Raw genomic sequence first — 22,629 nt, 5'->3', positions numbered from 1 at the left:
TTAAAGCAGCACTGACAACCCGGTTATGATCCACAAGTGCGAAATGTGTAAAACTTGCAAGGCCTGGTCTTAAGATTTTGTTCAGGAATGTAAATGTAGCCTTGGTGAGAAAAAGACCCCAAACTTCTGAACATTATGCTTATGAGAATGACATGAAATGGCATATCTTCAGGCCGGAACGACAAAGACTTGTAAAAGGGCTATTTTAATCTATGCCAGTATACAATATCCTAGCAACAGTACAGCAGTACACACGCATCACATTTTCTTGAGTAAAAATCTACTTGGTTGATATTTCATCAGCAGAAACATTACTTGAAAAAAATGATTACAATTTGATGAAAGACTTTAAAAACTGCAACATGCACTGATGAATTCCACACATTAAGGGGCATTATGGCATGGCATTGTCATGTTGTTGTTTCTTCATAATTAGCTATTTATTCAGTAAACAATAAAAGAGTATTTCGAGTCGCTCACCACAGACATGGATTTCACTTCAAACCACTTGAGGATTCCTGGAAAGCGGTATGCCGTAATAAAGGTGGTCCTTTCGATCCACATAGTCTGTGAGGTAGAAGGTAGAAAAGCACATTTACTCAGAGGGGTTTCCAAGATATGAAGCTTAATCAACTCCATTTATGAATAATTAAAACTGAATTACAGGTTCTCGTACCACATAGAAACATAGTGAAATATTTCACAGTATTACAACATTCAAAATCATTGGCAATAAAGGCAATTTTTAGTGTTGGTAAGAGGCAACTTTCTTTTAAAACTGTGATAAGTAATTAATCTCAGCCTTTTTAGACGACCCTTTTTCAAAGTCTTGATTTTGGCGTCTACTAGAATAAGTTTTCATGCTTGAATGTTCCAAAAGTTTGTCAGTAACGCTCTGTTTATTTCCTGTCTGTATGAAGCCCCCTCCTTCCAAAAAAGCTCTAACTGGTCGGCTGGACCAGTGTGCGGTGATTGGTCGGCTGGACCAGTGTGCGGTGATTGGTCGGCTGGACCAGTGTGCTGTGATTGGTCAACCATTTCGATCGTCTTTGGCAAATGTTACGTCCCTTATTACAGTGAGTTTCACCACACTACTAATTCACCCAGGCTTTGCACTCTTTTTTTGCGTATACATTTAAATAATGGGAATTTTTTAAAATAGGAATATTGTAATGTGTTCGTTCCCGGAAGAAAACCCAATCGACCGCAACATTACATGCAAAACAAATAATGTAAAAAAGCATAATAGGAGCCCTTTAAATGAGTGCTTTCTGATTTCATTTGTGATTATCAGATATTCCGTTTTTTTTATTTATAATTTCATAGAGATTGAATTTTTTAGGCCAAGTAAATATCGTAATAATGAGCATAAGCTAAAACTACAAATATTTGTGTTCACTTTTCCTACATTTTTTATTTGGTCTTACTTCCAAGAAACATAAAAAGAGAGCAGCTCTTTACAAAACATGAGTGCAAAATAAAAAGTAGAGTCATTTCACTGCCAAGTCAAAGACAACAAAATAACACTGTGATGTCTTTGAACTGTTCCTTTATCATGTCATTCATTTTAATGATACTTTCAGACTCAGATATAATTTCAGACACAAATTTCAGGTTTGCCATGACTGTTGGATCTCTGCATTCTTTTTCCTGGTTGCAAGTCACAAAGAATCTTGATGAAAACCATTCACTTACTCGTGGGGTTTGAGCTTGACACCTCAAACTGAAGCTTGCTTAACAGTTTTGACAAGCTAAAACATGTATAAATGTCAACAATGTTTAAATAAAAATTTCAGTAATTTAATCTGACCTTATCGGTCAGCCTTTAGTGGCTGAATATTCATTTAATGTTTGCAACTTACAGCAAACTCGTTGTCAGGATCTTTTTCTCCTTTCCTAAATGGTCTTGAATACTGGAACGTATCCACCTCGTTTGTCCTGTAGTAACTGAAAACAACAAAAGGTAAAAAAGATCTATAACAGCATTATTTACAATAATTTTGATATGTGACATAGGCGTTGATTCATACTTGAGGATTTGTTCAGGAAGTCCCTTGTCCTTGAAATGTGAAGGTAAGTTTAGGACAGGCTTCACTGTAAAACACTGAATATCTGTGGAGAATTGATTAAGGCAAGAAAACAGTTCACGTTCACAAAACAAAGCCTTTAGACACAAAGATTTAATATGAGGCACATACAATACCATTAAAAAAAAGTTATGTCTTTGAAAACACTTGCTCACCAAGGCTGCATTTTTTATTTGATCAAAAATACAGTAAAAACAGCAATATTGTGACATGTTATTACAATTTAAAAGTTTCTATTTTAACATATTGTAACATTTAAATTATTCCTGTGATGCAAAATCCTGCGATCCTTCAGAAATCCTTCTAATATTATGATTTGATGCTCAAGAAACATTTATGATTATTATCAATATTGAAATCACATTTCTTTCAGGATTCTTTGAGGAATAGATAGTTTTAAAGAACAATTTATTTGAAGTGGAAATCAATGTTTGTAACATTATACATATATTTACTGTCACTTCTGATCAGTTTAATGTATCCCTGATGAATAAATGTAAACAAAAACTGACCGTAAATGTCCTAATATTACTATTTTTAATTTAACAATTTTATATAAAAAAAAACACAAAAAAAACAAATATTATAATGCTACTGAATTTGGCCTTTAACTTGCTGGGTTAAAGGTCAAGGATACGTTGACCAGGTGAGTTACAGATGTTGTCACCAGGGGGCGATGTGCTGGTCATCTTCACTGCGTTGGGAAACTGAGACATCAGCTTTAGGCTAAAGTCCTCCAGCCACTCATACTCTTTACCACGAAAAATGAACATTTTGTTCTGTTTGAAACAGGCAGAGTAAAAATTGATGCATCAGATCATGTGGTCAGTTTATACTGTCTTCAACTTTTAGCTATCAATCATCCTCCCCCTGAGGAGGAAAATAACATGATGAAATATTATGAAATATGATATTAAACATTTTCTAAAACACTTTTATAAATATAGACATTTTTCTAAAGTGACAATGTCCAACAGCGACGATTGAAGGGTTAGTTCACCCAAAAATTAAAACCATGCCATAATTTACTCACCCTCAAGCCATCCTAGGTGTCCTAGGTGTCCATCCTATATGACGTTCTTCTTTCAGCCAAACACAATCAAATATATATTAAAACATATAGGGTGGGTTGCACCAACAAGGATTAACTTTAAATCTAGATTAAATCAAGGTTTATCTTATAATTCTGTTGCACCAAACTTTAAACTTTGTTTAAAAATAAGCAGGCTTAAATTTAAACCATGACTTTAATCCTGGATTTATTTTCATAATAAACCTGGATTAACTATAATCTTGTTGCTCCATAACTTTAATCTCAGATTAAAATTTCAGTTAGGGATTAAATTTAAACTTGCTACTCTCTAGCACTTTAAAAATACAGAGGACATTTTACAAGTTTATTTCCTTTATCAGCGAGAGCTCCTTATGTCAGAGAGAGTGTTTCTGGTGTTCAATAAAGAAGGAAATTTAATGTTAGTATTGTTGCTGTCAGTGGCTCATCATGACGGCGAAAATTAATGGAGGTTTTAATCGCAGGTTAAATACTGCTAATCCCAGATTTGTTAATCTTGGTTTAAAATTAAGTGGTGCAACACAATTAGATTTAAATTAAAGCCTAGAACAACAAATCCAAGATTAGCTCTAAACTGAGCTTAATTTAATCCTTGTTGGTGCAACCCACCCATAATGTCTCTTCTGAGCTTCATAATGGAAGTGAATGGTACCTTAGATTTTGAATCCCAAAAAAGTACATTTATCCATCCTAAACAAATTATCCACACTGTTTCAGGGGTTTAATAAAGACCTTTTGAAGCAAATTGACCATGCATTTTTGTAAGAAAAATATCAATATTTATAACTTTGTTAACTATGGTAATGGACATACGTGAGTCTTGATCCAGCGGAAGAGTGACCTCTGACCCGATGTATGATGATGTATTGATGAACGTCGAAGCGAAGAGCAAAACAAACACCAGTTACAAATTTTTAAAGAGAATTGTGGGAGGAGCTTGAGTTTGTTGCTCAGCCCTATTTGTTTGAACTGTAAGGGGCGTGCATAAACTCTCACTGAAGTTTACGTTACTCCTATCCTATGTAATGCGTCGGGTCAGCGGTCACTCTAAAGCCGGAACTCAAATAGCGTATTACCAATGATTATAGTTTATAAATATGAATATTTTTCTTAAAAAACACATAGCTTTGCTTAAGAAGGCCTTTATTAACCCTCTGCAGTTGTATGGATTACTTTTATGATGGAAGGATGTGCTTTTTTGGGCTTTAAAATCGAATGGCTCGTATCTATAGAGCGGTGCGGTTCAGTACAGTTCAGTACACAATTTTTGTCATTGCCATTGTCAGAAGTTGTGAATGGTAACCTAATTCCGCTAATACCACTTTTTGGCACCCTTCCATTGGGGTACCAAGCACAGCAGTCCAGTATTAAAGGGTGGCGCTAGACTTACTGCAGACCGCTGATTGGTTGAGAATTGTCACTTGTGCATGCTTTGACTGTGTTTTTCCTTGCAGACTGCAGCCTTTGCTCAAACAAAACTTACCTCATTCTTGCCATTGGAAACAAGTCGGACCAGGGTTTACGGTCCCGAATCGTACTGTACTGAACTGAACTGTACCGCCAGGTGGAAATGAGCCATAAGGTAACATTCACTCCCATTATAAAGCTTAGAAGCTTTATATATTACTCTGGTTGTGTTTAGCTGAAAGAAGAAAGTCACACCTAGGATGGCTTGAGTGTGAATAAATTAGGGGATCATTTTCATTTTCATTTCAACTCTTTAAAGCATGTAAAAAAAAATACAAATATAAATGTTGTTGTTGTTTCCTTAATAGTGTAAATAATGTATATTTATGTAACCTCAAAGATGTGCATGATTAACTACAACATGAATTTACTTTTTTTTAAACTGTTAAACAGAATACCACTGCCATCAACGTACTAGTGCAACGTGCTGGTCTTTCTCTATTCAAGTGCTTTTCAGGGCTTGATATCTGGCATGCAGAACCAACAATAACCGCACAAAGCCTGTCATTTCATTAGATGTCTAAGAGGTTCTTGTATCTGTAAAAGTATGGCACCAGGGTTTCCAAACCCCTGACTGTGAAAACAAAAGTATTATTTTCTTGTTAAAACCCAATTACTCTGAGAGCTCTTTGGGGAGAGCTGCAATCAAAATATCTGTTTTCCTTTGGCAATGCTTGATGCTGAAATGCCAAACATTGAGCCGACCCTGCCAGCATGTTTGTGTCACTGTTTAATCCATACTTCACAGATTTCACACCACATAAACAACAGAAAATTAGACATTTGAACATCAAATGGAAGAATAATTCACCAAGTTGTCATTCGCAAATCGTATTTATCCCATATTAAAGTCATTAAAACAGGCAAAATTGGGCTGCGGCAGCAAAATGTACTCACCCTGAGGAAGGAGGGGAAACCCTGACCGTAGTATCCCACTGCGAAATATTCGGGCTGAGGTCTCATAGCATGCATTATGTTCTCGTAATACTGTGCCTGCTGTTTCTGTGTACAAAACAAAAACAATTTTAACATTTGAATTAGCATTTAAGGCATGCATAAAAAAGGAATATTTCAGCTGAAAATGAAAGCACTGTCATTATTCGCTCACCCTTCCTTTAAACATAGAAGGAGAATTGTATGCGTTCACGCTGCACTTGTTCATACAATGAACATGAATGAGATCATAATACTTATGAACTACATTGCAATTTTTGTGAAGCGCTTTGAGTGAGAATTTTTTTTATATTATTGCCCATATTCATCTATTTTTGACCATTCTGATGATTGCAAAAAAACTGCTAATTAATCTACAAATGCGTAACTTGTTTGACCCCTATTGCACTTAACAATAAGGCTTTAGTCAACTTCTATCACTTCTAACGATTGTTAATAAAAAGGCTTTAAACAACTTCAATTACTGTTATCTGCTCCTATAGTGCCTTTGATCAAAGCACTTAACCCCTGGTCCTTTCAATACTTGGAGAGACGAACGATTATGATCCATTTAGTAGCTTATTTTAAGGTTAATAATAATCAAGGTCATAGTAGTCATTTTAAAAAATGCTCAAATTGTTGCTTTTAATACCATACCACTTTTAATTGTGGAAGCCTACGTGGCCGCTGTCTAACACGGAAGAACTGCCGATCATTTTGAATGCTGTTAAATAATTTCACCTATTTTCTAAGCTGTACAACAGCCTGTAATTCAATCCTATATATTTAATCATAAATTTGTGTAAATTTGTCTATCTGCCTTTGACCTCACAGACCATGTGGTTCTTTAATCATTAAATATGGAACTGCAGTTTTTCCTCCCACCTCGTATTGTTTCCATCACAAAAGTTTTGCGACTGAACGGCAAGTGTGTTGGGTGAACGCAAAAGTTTTGAGAGAGAACGCAAAATTACTGAAATATAATTTTTCCAACCATCTCAGTTCTCATGTGCCTTTTGAGAGTTATCTGTGTTTTATTCACACTAGGAATGTAATATATCTAAGCCGTATGTACTACACAGTGTTGATACTGTTAACTAAAGCTAAAACTAATTAAAACTATTCAGTCATTGAAATAAATATGAGATAAGAAATAGAATATAAATACTAAATTTGGATTTTTTTCTAGGCATCTAACAAAATAAGTAAGTTTAACTTGAATTATTAAAATGACTATAAAATGACTAAATTTGAAAGGCATAATATTATGAGCACTGACAGGTGAAGTGAATAACACTGATTATCTCTTCATCATGGCACCTGTTAGTGGACGGGATATATTAGGCAGCAAGTGAACATTTGGTCCTCAAAATTGATGTGGTAGAGGCAGGAAAAATGTGCTAGTGTTAGGATTTGAGCGAGTTTGACAAGGGCCAAATTGTGATGGCTAGAGGACTGGGTCAGAGCATCTTCAAAACTGCAGCTCTTGTGGTCACTCAAAGTGGTCCATGGGCTGCTTTGGCAGCAAAAGGGGGACCAACACAATCATAATGTTTTGCCTGATCTGTGTATTTACTACACAGTGCTGTTATTGTTAACTAAAGTTAAAACTATTCATCTTTTCAATAATATTTGAAATAAGTAAGTTTAAGTAGAGTTATTAAAATTACTATCTGAAATAAAAAATAAAGCTAAACAGAATCTTTTTATTATTATTATAAAAACTGGAAAAGCACAAAATGACTAAAACTTACCCTGAAATAATTAAATAAACTGTTAAGATAAAAATAAAAGGTAATTAAAATGATTAATATACTAATATTGCATAAAACAACATACATATGGTGGCTTTATGGTGTTGTTATTTGTAATTTTGGAGCATTGCAGTTCCCTTTGAACATATGGAAAAAAATTGCAGCCTGAACATTCAACTAAATATCTCATTTTACATTCCAGCGATAAAGAATAAATAAAATTGGTTGAGAAATGACATGAGTAAATGATGACAGAATTTTTTTTAAAGTGTTCTACATTCTTAAGTTTTGGTATTTGTTACTAAATGACTAAATAAAATACAATTTTCCAGTCTAAATGGCAAAAATTGTCCCAATTTACCTCAAATTCACCCTAACTAATGTACGGCACATTGCACTACGGGACGGTGAAGTAATCAGCAGTTGTCCACCCAATTCAAGCAAACTTCTCTGATCAAATTGAAGTCAGCTGCCAAGTGAGAACTTCACAGAGCCAAAGGCAGAGGAGAGCGTGTAACTGCTACAGTAGCTGTTATCGCACCAGTTTCCTTCCTCCTCTTGCTTGCAAATTGCCATGCTTATTTCCTGTGCTGAGTGACGGCTGCTAACCAGCCAACAGGGTTATGGATTGCCAACCCAGAATGTGAATAAATAAGAAGTGAGTGAATCAAGACGAGCTCAAGGTTTTGTCTCGCTTTAACGTGTGTACATCTCTACAGACAGAAGCTCGGGGGAAGGTTTGTTTGCGGCATTACCTTCAGATCACATTAACAGAGAAACAAGAGGAAATTCTGTCGCATCTGTCTTACCAGCAGTTGACTGAGCTCTATGAAATCAAACATTTGGTTTTCATGAAGTTTAACAAGCTGTTTGGCCATCTCGATGGCCTTCTCCCACATCTGTGGAGAAAGAGCAAACAAAAAATAAATGAGAAAGTGTGTTGATGGCAACATATCCGCTTTTCTGTGGTCATTCTTACTTCTTTAAGGAACAGTGTTGCAACTTTCAAACCAATACCAAGACTTTCTTCATAAAAGATCAAAAAAATACATGTTGTCCATTCCCATGGAGCGCTTTATTATGAGTCTTCTGAAGCCAATTCAATCAATATGTGTGAGGGACTGAATTTTTTAAAACATTACACATTGTGACATGAAATATAGTGCAAGAGTCAATCCATTGTCACTGCATGCATCGCATGGACATAAAAAAAGCATATCACTGTATGTATTCTTCAAATTTTGTCCTATTGTGGAGTCATAAAGGAGTAGGGCTGCACGATTTTGAAAAAACATATTGAGATATTTGGTTTTTCTGCGATATAAATATTATTTTACTAGATTATTTGAATAGCTCTATTTGAAAATAATAAATCATTCTATAATGTTACAAAATATTATATTTCAAATAAATACTGTTTCTTTCTATTCATCAAATAAACATTTTTCATCATGGTTCCCATAAAAATGTAAAGCAGTTTTCAGCATTGATTACAATCAGAAATGTTTCTTGAGCAGCAAATCATTATATTATGGATTTCTGAACAATCTTACAGACCATATGGTAAAAATCAACCTGAAATTATTGACATGAAGTATTTATTTTTTATTTTTTACAGCTAAACTACCCTAAAAACTGTGTGAATAGCATGTAAAGGTCATTAAATGAAAGCATTTTCATTAGGTTTAGATGTACATACTCTGCCCTTGTCCAGATTGCACATGATTTCCTGGAAAAGTCTTTCCTTTAGCTCTTGTTGCGTCCAGCCCCGAGCTCCGTCCTGTGGGATCAGGTGGGGCGCACACGGCTTGTCGGACCACTAGAAAGAGATTGCACAATTCAGTCATGATAAATCGCACTGATCTTCTAAATCACGCAACTTTAACCAGCCCACTGCAAGAGCAATACAGTTCTTAGTGCAGACATTTTTATGCAAATAGACTAAGGTAAGCAGAATAATACAATTTTGGGGAGTGACAGACTAAATGGTTGGCTTTCATAAAGAGTTGACTTTGATTAGTTTTTAACAGGTGATATTTTCAGGTAATCGGATCCGCTTGGTCAAAAAACAGAACAAAGGTCCTGTTATTTCCAAAATCTACTGACATCCTAATCATTGGATAATATAAAATAATTCAAACTTTTTTTTTTTTGTGCAAATTGTGAATACATGTGAATGTGTCAAATTTCATAAAAGGGTTATTCTTATTTCACCTAAAAATGTATTTCTGTCATTAATAACTAATTTTCACTCCAAACCTGTAAGATTTTGTTCGTTTTCAGAACACAAATGAGAGGGCAACGCGATGAAAGAGCAGACATTGGTGTGTTAATGCACATTGGAGATTCATATTTTGTAAATAGAGTGAAAATGTATGTTTGTTTGTGCAAACAAAGCACTCTCGATACTTCATAAAATTGAGGTTTACCACTGGAGTCACATGGATTACTTTTATGATGTTTTTACCTCTTTTCTGGGGTATGAAAGTGATAGTTGCGTAGCTGTCAATGGAGGGACAGAAATATCTCATCTCATCAAAAAAGATCTTCATTTGTGTTCCAAAGATGAATAAAAGTCTTAATCAGCGTTTAGAAATCAGCGATTTTAACCAGAACACGGACTGTGCCCATGCGTCGCCTATCAATGACATGGAAATTACCATGGTAACACCAAAATCGCTTCAATATATTGCGTGTTTAATTGGACAGGTGAGCAACAGTTTGGATAGTACATTCATCAACAGAAAACAAATGATTGTTATATAGATCAACACAGTTTTACAGTCTTATTGTTGAAATCTTGTTTTCTTGATTTACTGTCGTTTTACCATGTCTAATATTGATCTAGATAACTGCAGTGTGAACAAGTGTCTCATAGTAGACACCAAATGAACACACAGTAGCATTATAACACAACTTTCATTATAACACACTCAAATGTATCTAATAAGATTAAACAGCGCTGCGTTACCCCACATACACATGACCAGAAGAAGTGGAAGCACTCGTCTGCCGCAGAACAAAAGCTCAGCGAAATCAAGGCTTCATCAAGCTTTGTTTTCAGTAAGCGACCTCTAGCGGTGAAAAATTACATATTGTGGCTTTAAACAACCTCAAATACTTAAATATTTAGACTTAATACTTATTTTCAAATATTTCGGTTACACTTTATTTGAACGTGTCATTGCTACAGTGTAATATATATTTAAGTACTGATTAATATTAACTACATGTACTTACAATAGGGTCAGGGTTTGGTTTAGTTGCATGTAATTAGACACAATTTACTATTTATTACTATGAGAAGTACATGTAACATATGTAACAAGGACACTGTAAAATAAAGTGTAACAAAAAATATTTAGAAATTGGTTGAAAATGTTCTGTTCTTTATTACTGTTCTACAGTTCTTAGCATAGCTGTGACCTTCTGCACTTTATTTTACTACCATTTTATTGTGTATGGTTTAATTGTATTTAAACGTTTGTGCTTCTTTTTGTCATTTGAAGAGTGAAACTTTATTTAACTTGCTATTTAGAGAAGCAAGCACTGCTTAATTTGCTTCATATTACTACATATTCTGATAGTTTCAACGGTGTTATTTCTTGTTTGAGGGAAGAAAAATTATTGTATTGTAAATTATTGCTGCATGTAAATGAAAACACCCACTCTGAAAGTTAACAAATTACTCTTTACATAGAAGAGATATAAAGGTTCCTTGAAGACGTAATGTTCCAGAAAATCTCCTTGATCAATTACCAAAGAACCATGCCAATATTAGAGATGCCAAGATTTTTTATCAAAGGGATAAAATGTTGTGTTGATGAGTACACGCTCCTGAAAGTTACAAAATAAAACTAAACAAAAATGTTCTGGTACAAGTCAAAGGCAACTTGTGATCAACTAAAGAGTATGTTGAACCAAAGCATTTAAATAAGAGTAATTTCTTGACAATTAAAAGTTATAGAGCTCACTGAATCATTCTCAGACTTAATGCTGACAACAATGGAACATTTGGGAGAGAACTGTCAGAAGACTTAATTCTTTACACAAAAGAGGACAGTAGTACAAGAGGATTAGCCAAGAATATATCCTTGAAACAATCAGGCCTTCACTCTAAGCTTTCATTTTTGTGTGAATGAGTGATTTTTTTGTTTGTTTTTTTGTTAAGAAGGAGTAGGAGAAATGCCAAGCAAGTTTCTCAGAGTTGGCAAAAGCTGTCAGGAGAGTGACTGTTTTATCTCACACAGTAAGACGCAAACGTGCAGGAGTGAAATGTTGTTGTCGGCACAGGAACCTACTGTAGCTAAAGCACAAGAAACTTATTTAGTCTTTTCCAAGGCCCAAAGCAGCATACTTAAAGTTTTGGAGAGCTTACTACACACTAAAATATTATACATTTGTCAAATTGAATCAATTGTGTGCTCTTTTTTGCAACTATCCATTTAAGCAAACTTGGCTAATTTACTTATTTTACGGACACTGATTACATTTTTCTCTGTTTTTAATAAGTAAATGTTTAATACATTTAAATTTAATAATCTTTCCATTAAATGCAACAGTATGGAAGCTTGTTTCCATCACAGAATAAAAAAATAAATAAGGTAATAGCAAAATTCTAACTTTAAAGTCAAATTCTGATATAAAGTTGCAATTGCGAGTTATAAAGTCAGAATTGCGTGATATAAACTCACAATTGTGAGAAAAAAGTCACAATTATCTTTTAAAATATCTTCTGTGGCCGAAACAAGCTTCCATAAAATAGTGATTATTTAGAAATAGAAAAAAAAGATGTTCAGACGGGGTGTACTTTTCATTTATGGCATATGCATAAATTTCGTGTTAATTTCGTCAGACGAGATGAAATATGTTCATCAGCAACACAAAACTACATGAGCAAGAAAACAGTTGCCAACTGTTGCGCATTTTGCGTGAGTCACACGCTTTCAAGCTCTGACTCACACTCTCACTCTGGCAAAGTAAATCTCACACCAAATTTGCAAAAAAATTATACAAAATTAAAACAATAAATAGCTTTTTTGGCGCACTTAATGCAGCATGACAGTTAAAGCCAGAGCCGTTGAATAACAGAGTTGTGACATGCGTTCATCTCCCGGCGGGGCGCGCACGATCACATAATAAAAACTATTTATGCAATACTTATGGTCCATTAATGAACACTATTTTTCTTTTTCTTTTCTAATATATTTATTATTTATATTACTATTAGTGTACTGATTAAGGTTAAATAAGAGAATTCCAATGCAAGTAATCAAATTTAGAATCATTTTGTGGCTGGAAATATAATAATTTTCATGTATATATTTCAATATATACCTGGGACCCAGAAAAAAAACGTTTTCGAATTTTGGATTTTTTCATGTAATTAGATTGTTTAGAATATAAGAAACAAATGGACACATTATTTTTTTGGAAAATTATATTGTATTCATCTGTTATGATATGTTCTCTGTAGTTGACACCAGGACTCAGTCAAAATTTAATTAAATGAAATTGCATGTATAGGCAAAAACAATGGGATTTGTGAAAAACAAAAAAACTATTTGTGTGAAAAACTATTTGACTGAAATGGTATTAGAAATAATCTCAAAAATAATAATTGTAAAAAAGACTAAAAAAATTAACAAAAACTTGACTAAGATATATTGAGTTTTCTTTTGACTAAAACCAGACTAAAATGACTTTATAAAAAAGATATGTGAATGACTAAATATGACTAAAACTAACAAGGACATGTAGCACAAGACTAAGACTAAATTAAAAATAGGTGACAAAATCAACACTACATCTATCTAACCATAACCGTAACCAGCACAAAGCTAATCATTTTTTCGTCCAAACCTCCAACAGTTCAGCATGCAGCAGCAGGGTGTAGGCAGCCTCTGTGTAATTCTCACAGGCCAGATGTAGATCACGTAACTTGTACAAATATCTAATGAAAGACCACAAAACATTCAGATTCATACATGAGTCAACAAGCCAATAACTTTCAATCATCTGGCACACTTACCGGATATAAATATCCTCCCTTTTCTTTTCTTTGTAAAAGTTCTGTGGATATGAGAAAGAAGATACTCGTTGTATTTTACAAAAGTCTTTAAACATATTTTATTCCTGATTAAACATACGCTATATGTAAGGAACAATGTGAAGTGGAGTGGTTGTTACACCTCGGGTGTGTAATATTTGGTCAATTATTGAGTCAATTATTCCGCTTATACTAAGGTTACCACTCCTCTTGGCTAGCACACCATTTGTCAGGCTTGCATTTTATGGCAAAAAACATGGAAATGATTTGTCATTTTTATCCTATTGTTAAAGCTACACTGTGTGATATTTTCCCCCATCTAGCGGTGAAAAGGTATATGAATATTAGTTTCTGTTCCTCTCAATTCTGATTTCGTTTTCAATCCTACGGTGGCCGATTTAGTCCAAGATTAACATGGCAATCCCCCTCTTCACATTCGACACGGTGCCATCGAGTGTTAAAACGTGAAAGGCGAAGCTTGAATTTACGGGTATGTCCCTCTTTGGCTAATGTACTTTCAAGATGGAGGGGCAACATGGCGACCGGCATTCGAACCCCTCACCTGTATGTATTTTCAATGGCATATTATAAACTTACGAGAATACTTTATAACTTGAAAGAAGTAAATATACATTAATGAGCATATATATATTTTGAAAGAACTAAGTGTTTTTAGCTAAGAATAAACTAAAAAAGTTACACAGTGTAGCTTTAACTATATTTATTTTCTTGGTGAGTGTTGTTGTGGGTTTTGATTCTTTTGCTGTAAAACGCTGTAAGAACCTTTAAAATAGCTGAAATAATTAGGCGGCGTGATATGGAACTGTAGTGCGCTCGAGACCTGCCTTGAACTACCTTTGCTGTGCGTTTCCCTGAAAATAATTGCACACCTTAGGATATTGGTCAACCAGTCAGATTCAAGAAACTACATACTAAGATAACTACATTTTTAGAAAAAAAGGTTCAATGGGGTTCTGTATAGAACTAAATTTTGAAGAGCGCTTTATGCCAAAAAGGTTCTGTTATAAGGAGAAAAGTCTTTCATGTTTGCAAAAAACGTTCATGTTTAAAAGGTAATTTTGTTTTTGTGATTAAGTTCATAAAATAAAAAATGTATTAAAACACAGTTAATTAATTCATAATAAATCCATAAATGATCTAATGATGGGAACCCCTAAAAGGTTCTATATATGAAGTTGCTACATGTACTTACTGCAGTAATAACAGTAAATTATGCATAATTGCAAGTAACTAACTCTAAACCAAGCCCTAACCCTAACTGTAACTCTATAGTAAGTATGCAGTTAATTAATTTTACTCAGTACTTATTTGAGTAGGTACAATGTAACTATGTCACTAATAGTGTACAGCAAGACTTTCTTAAAATGATGATGCACGTGGCAACTTTTTGAGTTCGCACGGTCCTTTTCTCACCAGGACGTTGACAGTGCAGCTCATGCGGAGCTCAGGGCTCTCGTCGTGGTTGATGGTGCGGTAGGCCAGCAGGTTCTCCAGCAGACTACTTAAGAGCAGAGCCAACTCCTCACCAGGCTGACACAAATACCGATGCCGCCGACAGCGTTCCAAAAGTCTGGACACAACAAAAACGCACACATAGAGACAGTCACACAGGCACAGAAACCACAGGAAAGAAGAGAATCACAAGGCAATCAAAAAAATGGGATGTGTGGCAGCACATCTTAAAAATAAAGGCTCCAAAAGAGGATTTTCACAGTGACGCCAGCACAAGTGGATGACGCCAAATACAGGTGTAAACAGGGTCTAAAACATTTTGAGCCTGTCCACTTTTGACCACTTCTAGAGGTAGTCAAAAACGCATTTTAAAAAACTGCAGCTCTCAGTGTGTTTTCCGTTGTCTCCGGGCACATTCATATGTAAATATGCAAGATTATTTTTGTCCATTAGATCGAAAGATCTGAAAAAGATAACACATATACCCGCCCATAGACACTCCCCTCGAAGAAATCAGGACAGAAGTGGTAGAACGTGGACAGAAGTGGTAGAACGTGAACAAAAGAGACAGATTAAAGGAGGTGTAAACAGGTATGCGTCTCCCTCGTCTATTTGTGAACCGATCGACCAAAATGCATCTTAATACCAGGTGTAAACAGGGCCTAAGTGTATAAAGGGAAAGAAAGATCTCACATTTTTTCCAGCAGAATCTTGTATTGTTCATCACCGCGACCTCCTTCGACTTCCTGGTCCAGTTTTGTGATTAGCTCATTCTCAAACTGCAAAGCACATAAATGCTTCATCAAATTTCTGACCATCAAGTAACTGATCTGAATGCTCTTCATGGTCAGCCACTTTAATAGAGAACACACAGCTGATTTCAATAGAAACAATCATTAGCATTAGAAGTTTAGATACGCATCAATATGTAATCCAATTAGTTACTTTTTAGGAAGTAACTTTAAAAAGTAACTTTCCCCAATACTGATTTTTTTTTACTACAAATTTTTAAGATGCACCTCTTTTTTCCCAGTTGGTCTTTCTAAAGAAAACACTTTTGAAAGAGACGACTAGAGCTAAATGAGATCTCAAAATTGTCACTGAGCTGTCTCAAACTATTTTTTATGTACAAATGTATTTTTTCAATGTCTGGAGTACCTCACATGGAGATACACATTTTAGAAAGACCCCCGAGACTTCTTGACTGTTGTCATCCTTTATCTAACCACACATAATAATCTTAACGAGTTAATGACTATTTATCAATATTATAAAAATAAAAAAAATTATAATTATTGTGGATGTCCCACTTTGGATACAAGATATAAGAAATCATTTTCAGAGTTCAATTAAATGCTAATATAATATTTTGCAGGCCCCTCTAATCAAATAGTAATCTTATTGCAGTTTGTTCTGAGGTATATTGTATTGATGAGTAAAAGAATTATGTTGAAGCATCTGATTTACACCCCTAATTAGCATATTAAATACAGGCATATAAAGCTTAAAAAATTCAGGCACACATAATTCTGGTAACGTTTTAAAACAAGGTTCTATACATTAACATTAGTTAATGCAATAGCTAAAATTAATAATTTATTTATCTTGGTTAATGTTAATACATTTTTAACATTTCAAGCAGTACAACAACAAAGCAATGTATTATGAACAAACGTCTATTAGCAATTATGCTGTTAAACTTTACTTTTTAAGTCATTAAACCTAATGCATTAACACGTTAACAAATCTAACTACATTGTAAATGATCACTTTTTATAATTAAATTAATCTGTATTTTAATTGATAGATATTTCTGCACTGAATAAAAACGACAGCACCTTATAAGGAAGAATTATTTAGCTGTCTAGCGTACCTATGATGTCTACTTAATATGCTGCCTAGGTAGACAAATATTTGAACAGGGTTTTGAACAGAAGTTCTTAAAGTAAAGCTGGCACAAAAACAACCCTTACCTTCTGAAAGGTGTGGTTTGAGCTAAAATTGTGTTCACACTGCATCATGTCAAAGAAGATGGGGATGGTGGCTTTCCTCAGGTCAGGCTCAGGCACTAAAGTGGCTTCCAGGATCGGCCCCACCATTGCAGGGATGAACTTCATCTTCTCAGGGCCTGGAAGTGACACATACATTCAATGATGTCCCAAAACAAAATGTTCTGTTCAATTTGTATATGCAATATGTCAATATGCACTTTGCCTCGGCAATTATAGACAAACAGTACAGAAGTGATTTTATAGCCTGACGTCGTCATACTCAATTCTAATCAGAATATGAGTCTGATACAGCTCCATTGTAATTATGGGGCGTGTTTCAACCGAACCAGGAAAGACATCAATTGTACAGACCTACAACCAATCAGAGCAACGAAGCGACGCATTACGTTAGTTGTCAAATGTCAACACAACTTAATTGCACTGTGTTGCCAAGTCTGCGGTTTTCCCAAGGGTTGTTTTCCATGTCCACGGGTTGAAGCTACCTCAATTATGTGATATAAAACCCAGAAATGCAAATTTTAGCAGGCAACCGTGCCAAGATAACACGCATTTTACCACCCAAAATGTCATTTTTTCCCGGAGAACAACCCAGAGAAGCTATTGTTTTGGGCTAGTAGTTGGCTTGCGTGGCTTGCGTGTGCACGCATGCACATCTTTGTGGGTGTTGTAAAAAAAATGATTTGAAGATACACAAAGTACTTACCAACATGATGATAATTTCTGAGAGAAATAGTGAAGGTAAATGCATATACGAACAAGTTCTCCATTTAGGATTTAAACAAATGCAACCCAATCCCCTTTGATGACGTGGATGATTACCTTACTATTTATCATCTGTCCGTCATCGTCTAAAGCACGCCCTGATAATTTCATTGGTCCAAACAGTTTCTGTTCGGGCATAATTTCTCCTCTATGGATCAAGTCCAGACCGAACTGCCCGAGCTCAAATATTGTGGGCGGGGCTGAGTTCGGCTGGCATCCAGGCATGTGATTTTACTCTCTACATTCTAAAAAATCTTGGGTTATTTTTTCTACCCAAATCCTGGGTTGAGCCTTTTGGGTCATTTTTGGGTGTTTTTTTTTCAGTTTTGGGTAGTATATGTGTTTTCCCAGATTCTAGGTCAGATGTAACAACCCAGTGTTTGGGTAGTTTTTGTTTACCCATGATCCTGGGTCAGATGCAGGGTGTGGTCTGAAGTTAGAAGTTCCCCAGCTGAACATGATGCAATCCATTACGGTGGAAATTACAAACGGAATTACTACTAAATGTTTATTTTTTTTACTTCTAATACTTGTTAAACAAACTTAAATGTAGACAATATGTATTTAGAAACTACATTAAATATGCTATCCTGTAAAATATGATCAAAAATAAAGAAATTACCATGCAAGCAAGTTGTTTTGACAGTATTTAAAAAAATGTTTAGAGGATTAAGTTAATCCGTAAACATTAATTCATGTAATAAGTTAAAAAGAAAATCTAGTATTATAGTAAAAATTAACAAACCAATTATGATGGGTTAAATATGGGTTGTTTTTAACGCAGTTTTTTAGAGTGTAAAAGGCAATTTGAACAAAAAGAGAGTCCTTAAGAACATTCTGCAATACACATGCAACAATGCAACATTCTCTATACACTTGAAGCTCTGTCTCTAACAGATAAGAGGAACAGGAAAAAGGTTTTACCAAGATTCTGCCACATGTCTCCCAGCTTAAAGCCGATGCTTTTCCGCATGTCTCCATACCTGTTTATATTTTTAGGAATATAATTTACTCAAGTTTAATTGATTTCAGCCTTTAAAAAACAACAAATTAACACAAATATAGACAGAACAATGTCTCTAACTCACTTGTTGAGAATCTTGTCTCGTTTTTCAAGTGAGAAGGACTCCAGCTGCAAGGACTTGTGGGTAAGGAAGGCAACAATCAGGTGAAAGTAATTGTTCCAAAGCTATTGAGAAAAACAAAAGAAAGCCATCACTGCAAAACAATTTCCTGAGTACAATGGACATAAAAAATATATAACAATGTGGCAAAGATTTAAAAAATTCTGTGACTCCAAAACATCTGTGAAGAGTACACATATCCTGCATTTCAGACAAATGGCCCTGATAAAATGCTGGTCTTATTATCATTTAGATTCCTGAAAAATGAAAGCATTACTTTAAAAAACAGTACCAAAACATACCACGGTATTACTAGGTTTAAGACATGCTCCATGGAAATATCAGTTTTCTTATACGCATATTGTAGAGGACATATACTGTATGCATACATATGCATATATAATAAAATAACATATATGCATATAAGATTACTATGATATTATCATGGTACATTTTAACAAAACATAGAAATATGTATATGCATAGGGTATGTAATCAAAAAAAAGTAAAGGTTTTAACAAGCTGCACAATTTTAAGTATCATTTATATCTGCACAAACAGTACAGGATAAGTTTAATATTTATGAACAGTAGCAACTGCACTTACAAACAGGGTATTTACTGAGGAAAATCTTTATTTAATATTTCATTGTTTCATGGTACAGAATTGTCCTCATTCTACCACTGCAAACCCAGAGCTAGAAATCCACTCGGACACTGCTTTTAAATTATCCTTGTGTTGGGTTACATATCACGGATGAGTAAGGCATAGTCACGCTTTGATTATTTAAACAAATTAGTTTGTATTGATATACTGTAATGCAATTGCTTTTTTAATTGCCTGAGGTCTTATGGGGTGAAATACTTTGGATGCACAGGGTGTAGGATGACTGGTAACCAAGCAACAGAAAGTTTAACTGTTCGAGTTATTTTTCAGCAGCCGTATACATGATATTTCCCAAATGTCTAAAGTGCAGGAGGCTTCCCGTGGGTGCAAAATAAGCAAGATAATCACAAATGAGCATCATAAAAACATGTTACCATCAGAAAGTTTTCATACGTTTCGTAGAAATGCCCTAACATTATCCTGGAAAATTGCACACTTGCAGAGATGCATGCATAGATATTCAGAGCACTCAAATGATAAAACCTGTGGTCAAATCACGACAGCAGAAGGGTTAGTTCACCCAAAAATTATAATTCTGTCATTAATTCCTCACCCTCATGTCGTTCCAAACTCGTAAGACCTCTGTTCATCTTCTTGTCACTTCATAAAATTAAGGTTGAACCATTGGAGTCACATGGACTATTTTAACTATGTCTTTCCTACCTTTCTGTCCCTTGAAAGTGTTAATTAAATTTGTATTCACACATTTGTATTCTGAAGATGAATGGAGGTCTTATGGGTTTGGAACGACATGAGTGTGAGGAATTGATGACAGAATTGACATTTTGGGGTGAAGTAACCCTTTAATATGTTTTTTTTTTTTTTGTCTCTAGTTTTATTTGAATGTTTGTCAAGTTTTATGCAGAAAAAAAATGCTAAAATATGAATTCATATTAAAGAGAAGACAGTGAAACAGTGCTTTGCTGAACTTACACATTGTGTGGTTTGCTTTTGAATCCAATAGATTGCATGGCAACAAAACAATCAATTCTGATCCTGTAAAAGATCAGCTTCAGCTACTGATAACTGGTCCTGTTTAAAGATCTAGAACACATTTAAATGAGTTTAAGAGACAACTGAGAAAATATTTAAATGACTAAAATGTGTATTTTCTAGTAGAAACAGAAATCACAGTCTGGACAATTATGTCCACTCTGTCAGATGCCATTTTGATTGCTACAAAAGCTTGTGGGATATCATTGGGACTGAAGGATCTATGCTGCATTCAAAAACAACCAACAATAAGTAGGCAGCAGGTCTTAGCAGGCAGGATGTTGTGCAAACATCAGATTTGGACGTGCCTTAATGCCTTTATGCCTCTATATACTGCTTTTGAAGGCAGCGTTTTTCAAATTAGCGATTCAGTCGTGCTGTTTTTAGGACTGGGAAGGAAGTACGAGTTGTGAAAATCACAGTATGTAAGTAAAATGAACTCTCATCTCAGAAGATTAAAGAAAAAAATATTCCTCTTGACACAGGTCTTTTAACTACAGACAACATTCATTATGTTCTTATTCAACACGCTATTACAGTTCATTAAAGCTTCTTCCATTAATGACTTTTTTAGTTTTACATACTTGAAAAGATAAGCAATTCCATTTCATTTTAAATAATTCCTGCAAAAGGCATGTTTACACAGATTTTACACAACATTTTTAGTATATATTTCACATTCTATTTGAACTTGAACCTAAAACAAAAAAGTGGAAACATATTTCATTCATTTATTTATTTTTTAAATACCACTGACAAAACACAAATTGTGTCTGTAACCTATCAGTCAATAACTAGACTATTGAAGCCTCACTACAAGACTCAATCTTTTGTGAATCAAATTACACAGTTTTTTAATTGATCTATACTATCATTCAAAAGTTTGGGGTTTGTGTTATTTTTTATGTTTTTAAAGGGATCCTATAATGCAATTTTTATATAAGTTAATATGATAATTTAGTGTCTAAATGAAAACTTTGTATTACACTTATATTAAAAATTCTGATTGGTATTGTAAGAAAACACTCATTTTACCTGGTCAAAAACAGCTCTGTTTTTACCAAGCCATTTCAGTGTATACAGCTTTAAATGATAAATGACACCGCCCCTCTGTTCTGTGGGCCAGTGTGTGGAGTCATTGCCCTAGATCACAGTAGTGGCAAAAGAATGGCTACACGAGTCTCTGAGGACCCATCTGTGCAACTCGATTTGAACCAGAGTCGGACCCGGGACAAGATGACAGCTCCAACGAAATTCGACATTTAAGGCTAAACAGGACGTTTCTGAATGGTTGGTTAACGTAATGTCGCTTTGATCCTTCTTTATGTACTGGCAGGGTAATGTTAGCACGAATGCTATGTGTTTACTGATGTTTAAGTTAGTTCATTGACAGATTGATGTTACACCTAATGTCACCTTTTTTTCTGTTAATGTCGGTTTGTCAGTGATGTGTAATGTTATCTATGCATTGTAATAACGGTTACACAATGATTTTTTATTTTTTTTACAGAATCAGACACCGTTATAAACCATCTACATAATTAAGCTTAGTGTTACCATGTCCACGTTAACTTTAAAACCAGCGTACACGGTTTGTAATAACACAATAACCATAACGCATTGTTCATTATAAACGTGGGATTATGAATTACAGTATATTGAGAACGTCATACACAGTAAGCATGCCGTAATTTAACTTACCCTGTAAACTTTAGTCACATTCATTGTGAAGTGTGCGTTTAAAACAACACTCACTTCTTCTGGAGGTGCAGCAGGAACACAAAGAGCTGGTACCGATCTTTATTCAGGAGCAGCTTCTTAGCAAAACCTGCCTTATACTGACCCTTGGTTATAAAGTGGTCTGTTGAGAAATGCTTTTGCATTTGAAATGCGGTTAGCGCAGACATAAAAGCATCGATGAAAACCAAACTCAGCAACTGCGTCTTCAGCGGTTCGGATTTAGGAACATCAGAATGACTGCTGTGTTAATTACTACACCTAAGAACAGAACACCACAATCGCTTAGATGCCATTCTGCTCCAGAGTGGCGGACTACGACGACGACAGCTTGAGCTCGCTCAGGGGGGGTCTGAGATGAAACGTTGCTTGTTAATCAACAGTCATGGGAGGGGTGTCCAACTGTGTGACGGCCGAATGGCTCGATTTTAGACAGGGGAAAACATATAAGGAGATTTTTTTAAAAACCTCTGGATGGATTTTATCATTATAGGCACTGC

General features: G+C 34.9%; 1 protein-coding gene across 1 annotated transcript in view; it reads right to left on the bottom strand.

Moving 5' to 3' along the window:
* dock5 (dedicator of cytokinesis 5) overlaps positions 1-22,629 on the bottom strand; it is an 88,307-nt gene that overhangs the window by 15,496 nt on the left and 50,182 nt on the right. Inside the window, exons 30-43 of the mRNA XM_067414430.1 lie at positions 18,698-18,798; positions 18,534-18,592; positions 16,809-16,963; positions 15,529-15,614; positions 14,797-14,953; positions 13,345-13,385; positions 13,176-13,266; positions 9,013-9,132; positions 8,123-8,212; positions 5,524-5,628; positions 2,725-2,866; positions 2,031-2,112; positions 1,863-1,947; positions 481-567 (exon numbers count right to left, since the gene is read on the bottom strand). Of these exons, the coding sequence (XP_067270531.1) occupies positions 481-567; positions 1,863-1,947; positions 2,031-2,112; positions 2,725-2,866; positions 5,524-5,628; positions 8,123-8,212; positions 9,013-9,132; positions 13,176-13,266; positions 13,345-13,385; positions 14,797-14,953; positions 15,529-15,614; positions 16,809-16,963; positions 18,534-18,592; positions 18,698-18,798 (1,401 nt within the window). The remainder of the gene's footprint in view (positions 1-480; positions 568-1,862; positions 1,948-2,030; positions 2,113-2,724; positions 2,867-5,523; positions 5,629-8,122; positions 8,213-9,012; positions 9,133-13,175; positions 13,267-13,344; positions 13,386-14,796; positions 14,954-15,528; positions 15,615-16,808; positions 16,964-18,533; positions 18,593-18,697; positions 18,799-22,629) is intronic.

The sequence above is a fragment of the Pseudorasbora parva genome, chromosome 13, assembly GCF_024679245.1.
Source record: "Pseudorasbora parva isolate DD20220531a chromosome 13, ASM2467924v1, whole genome shotgun sequence".
NCBI lineage: Eukaryota > Metazoa > Chordata > Actinopteri > Cypriniformes > Gobionidae > Pseudorasbora > Pseudorasbora parva.
Note: the sequence above shows the minus strand (reverse complement) of the source record. Positions and strands in the feature narration are given on the sequence as shown.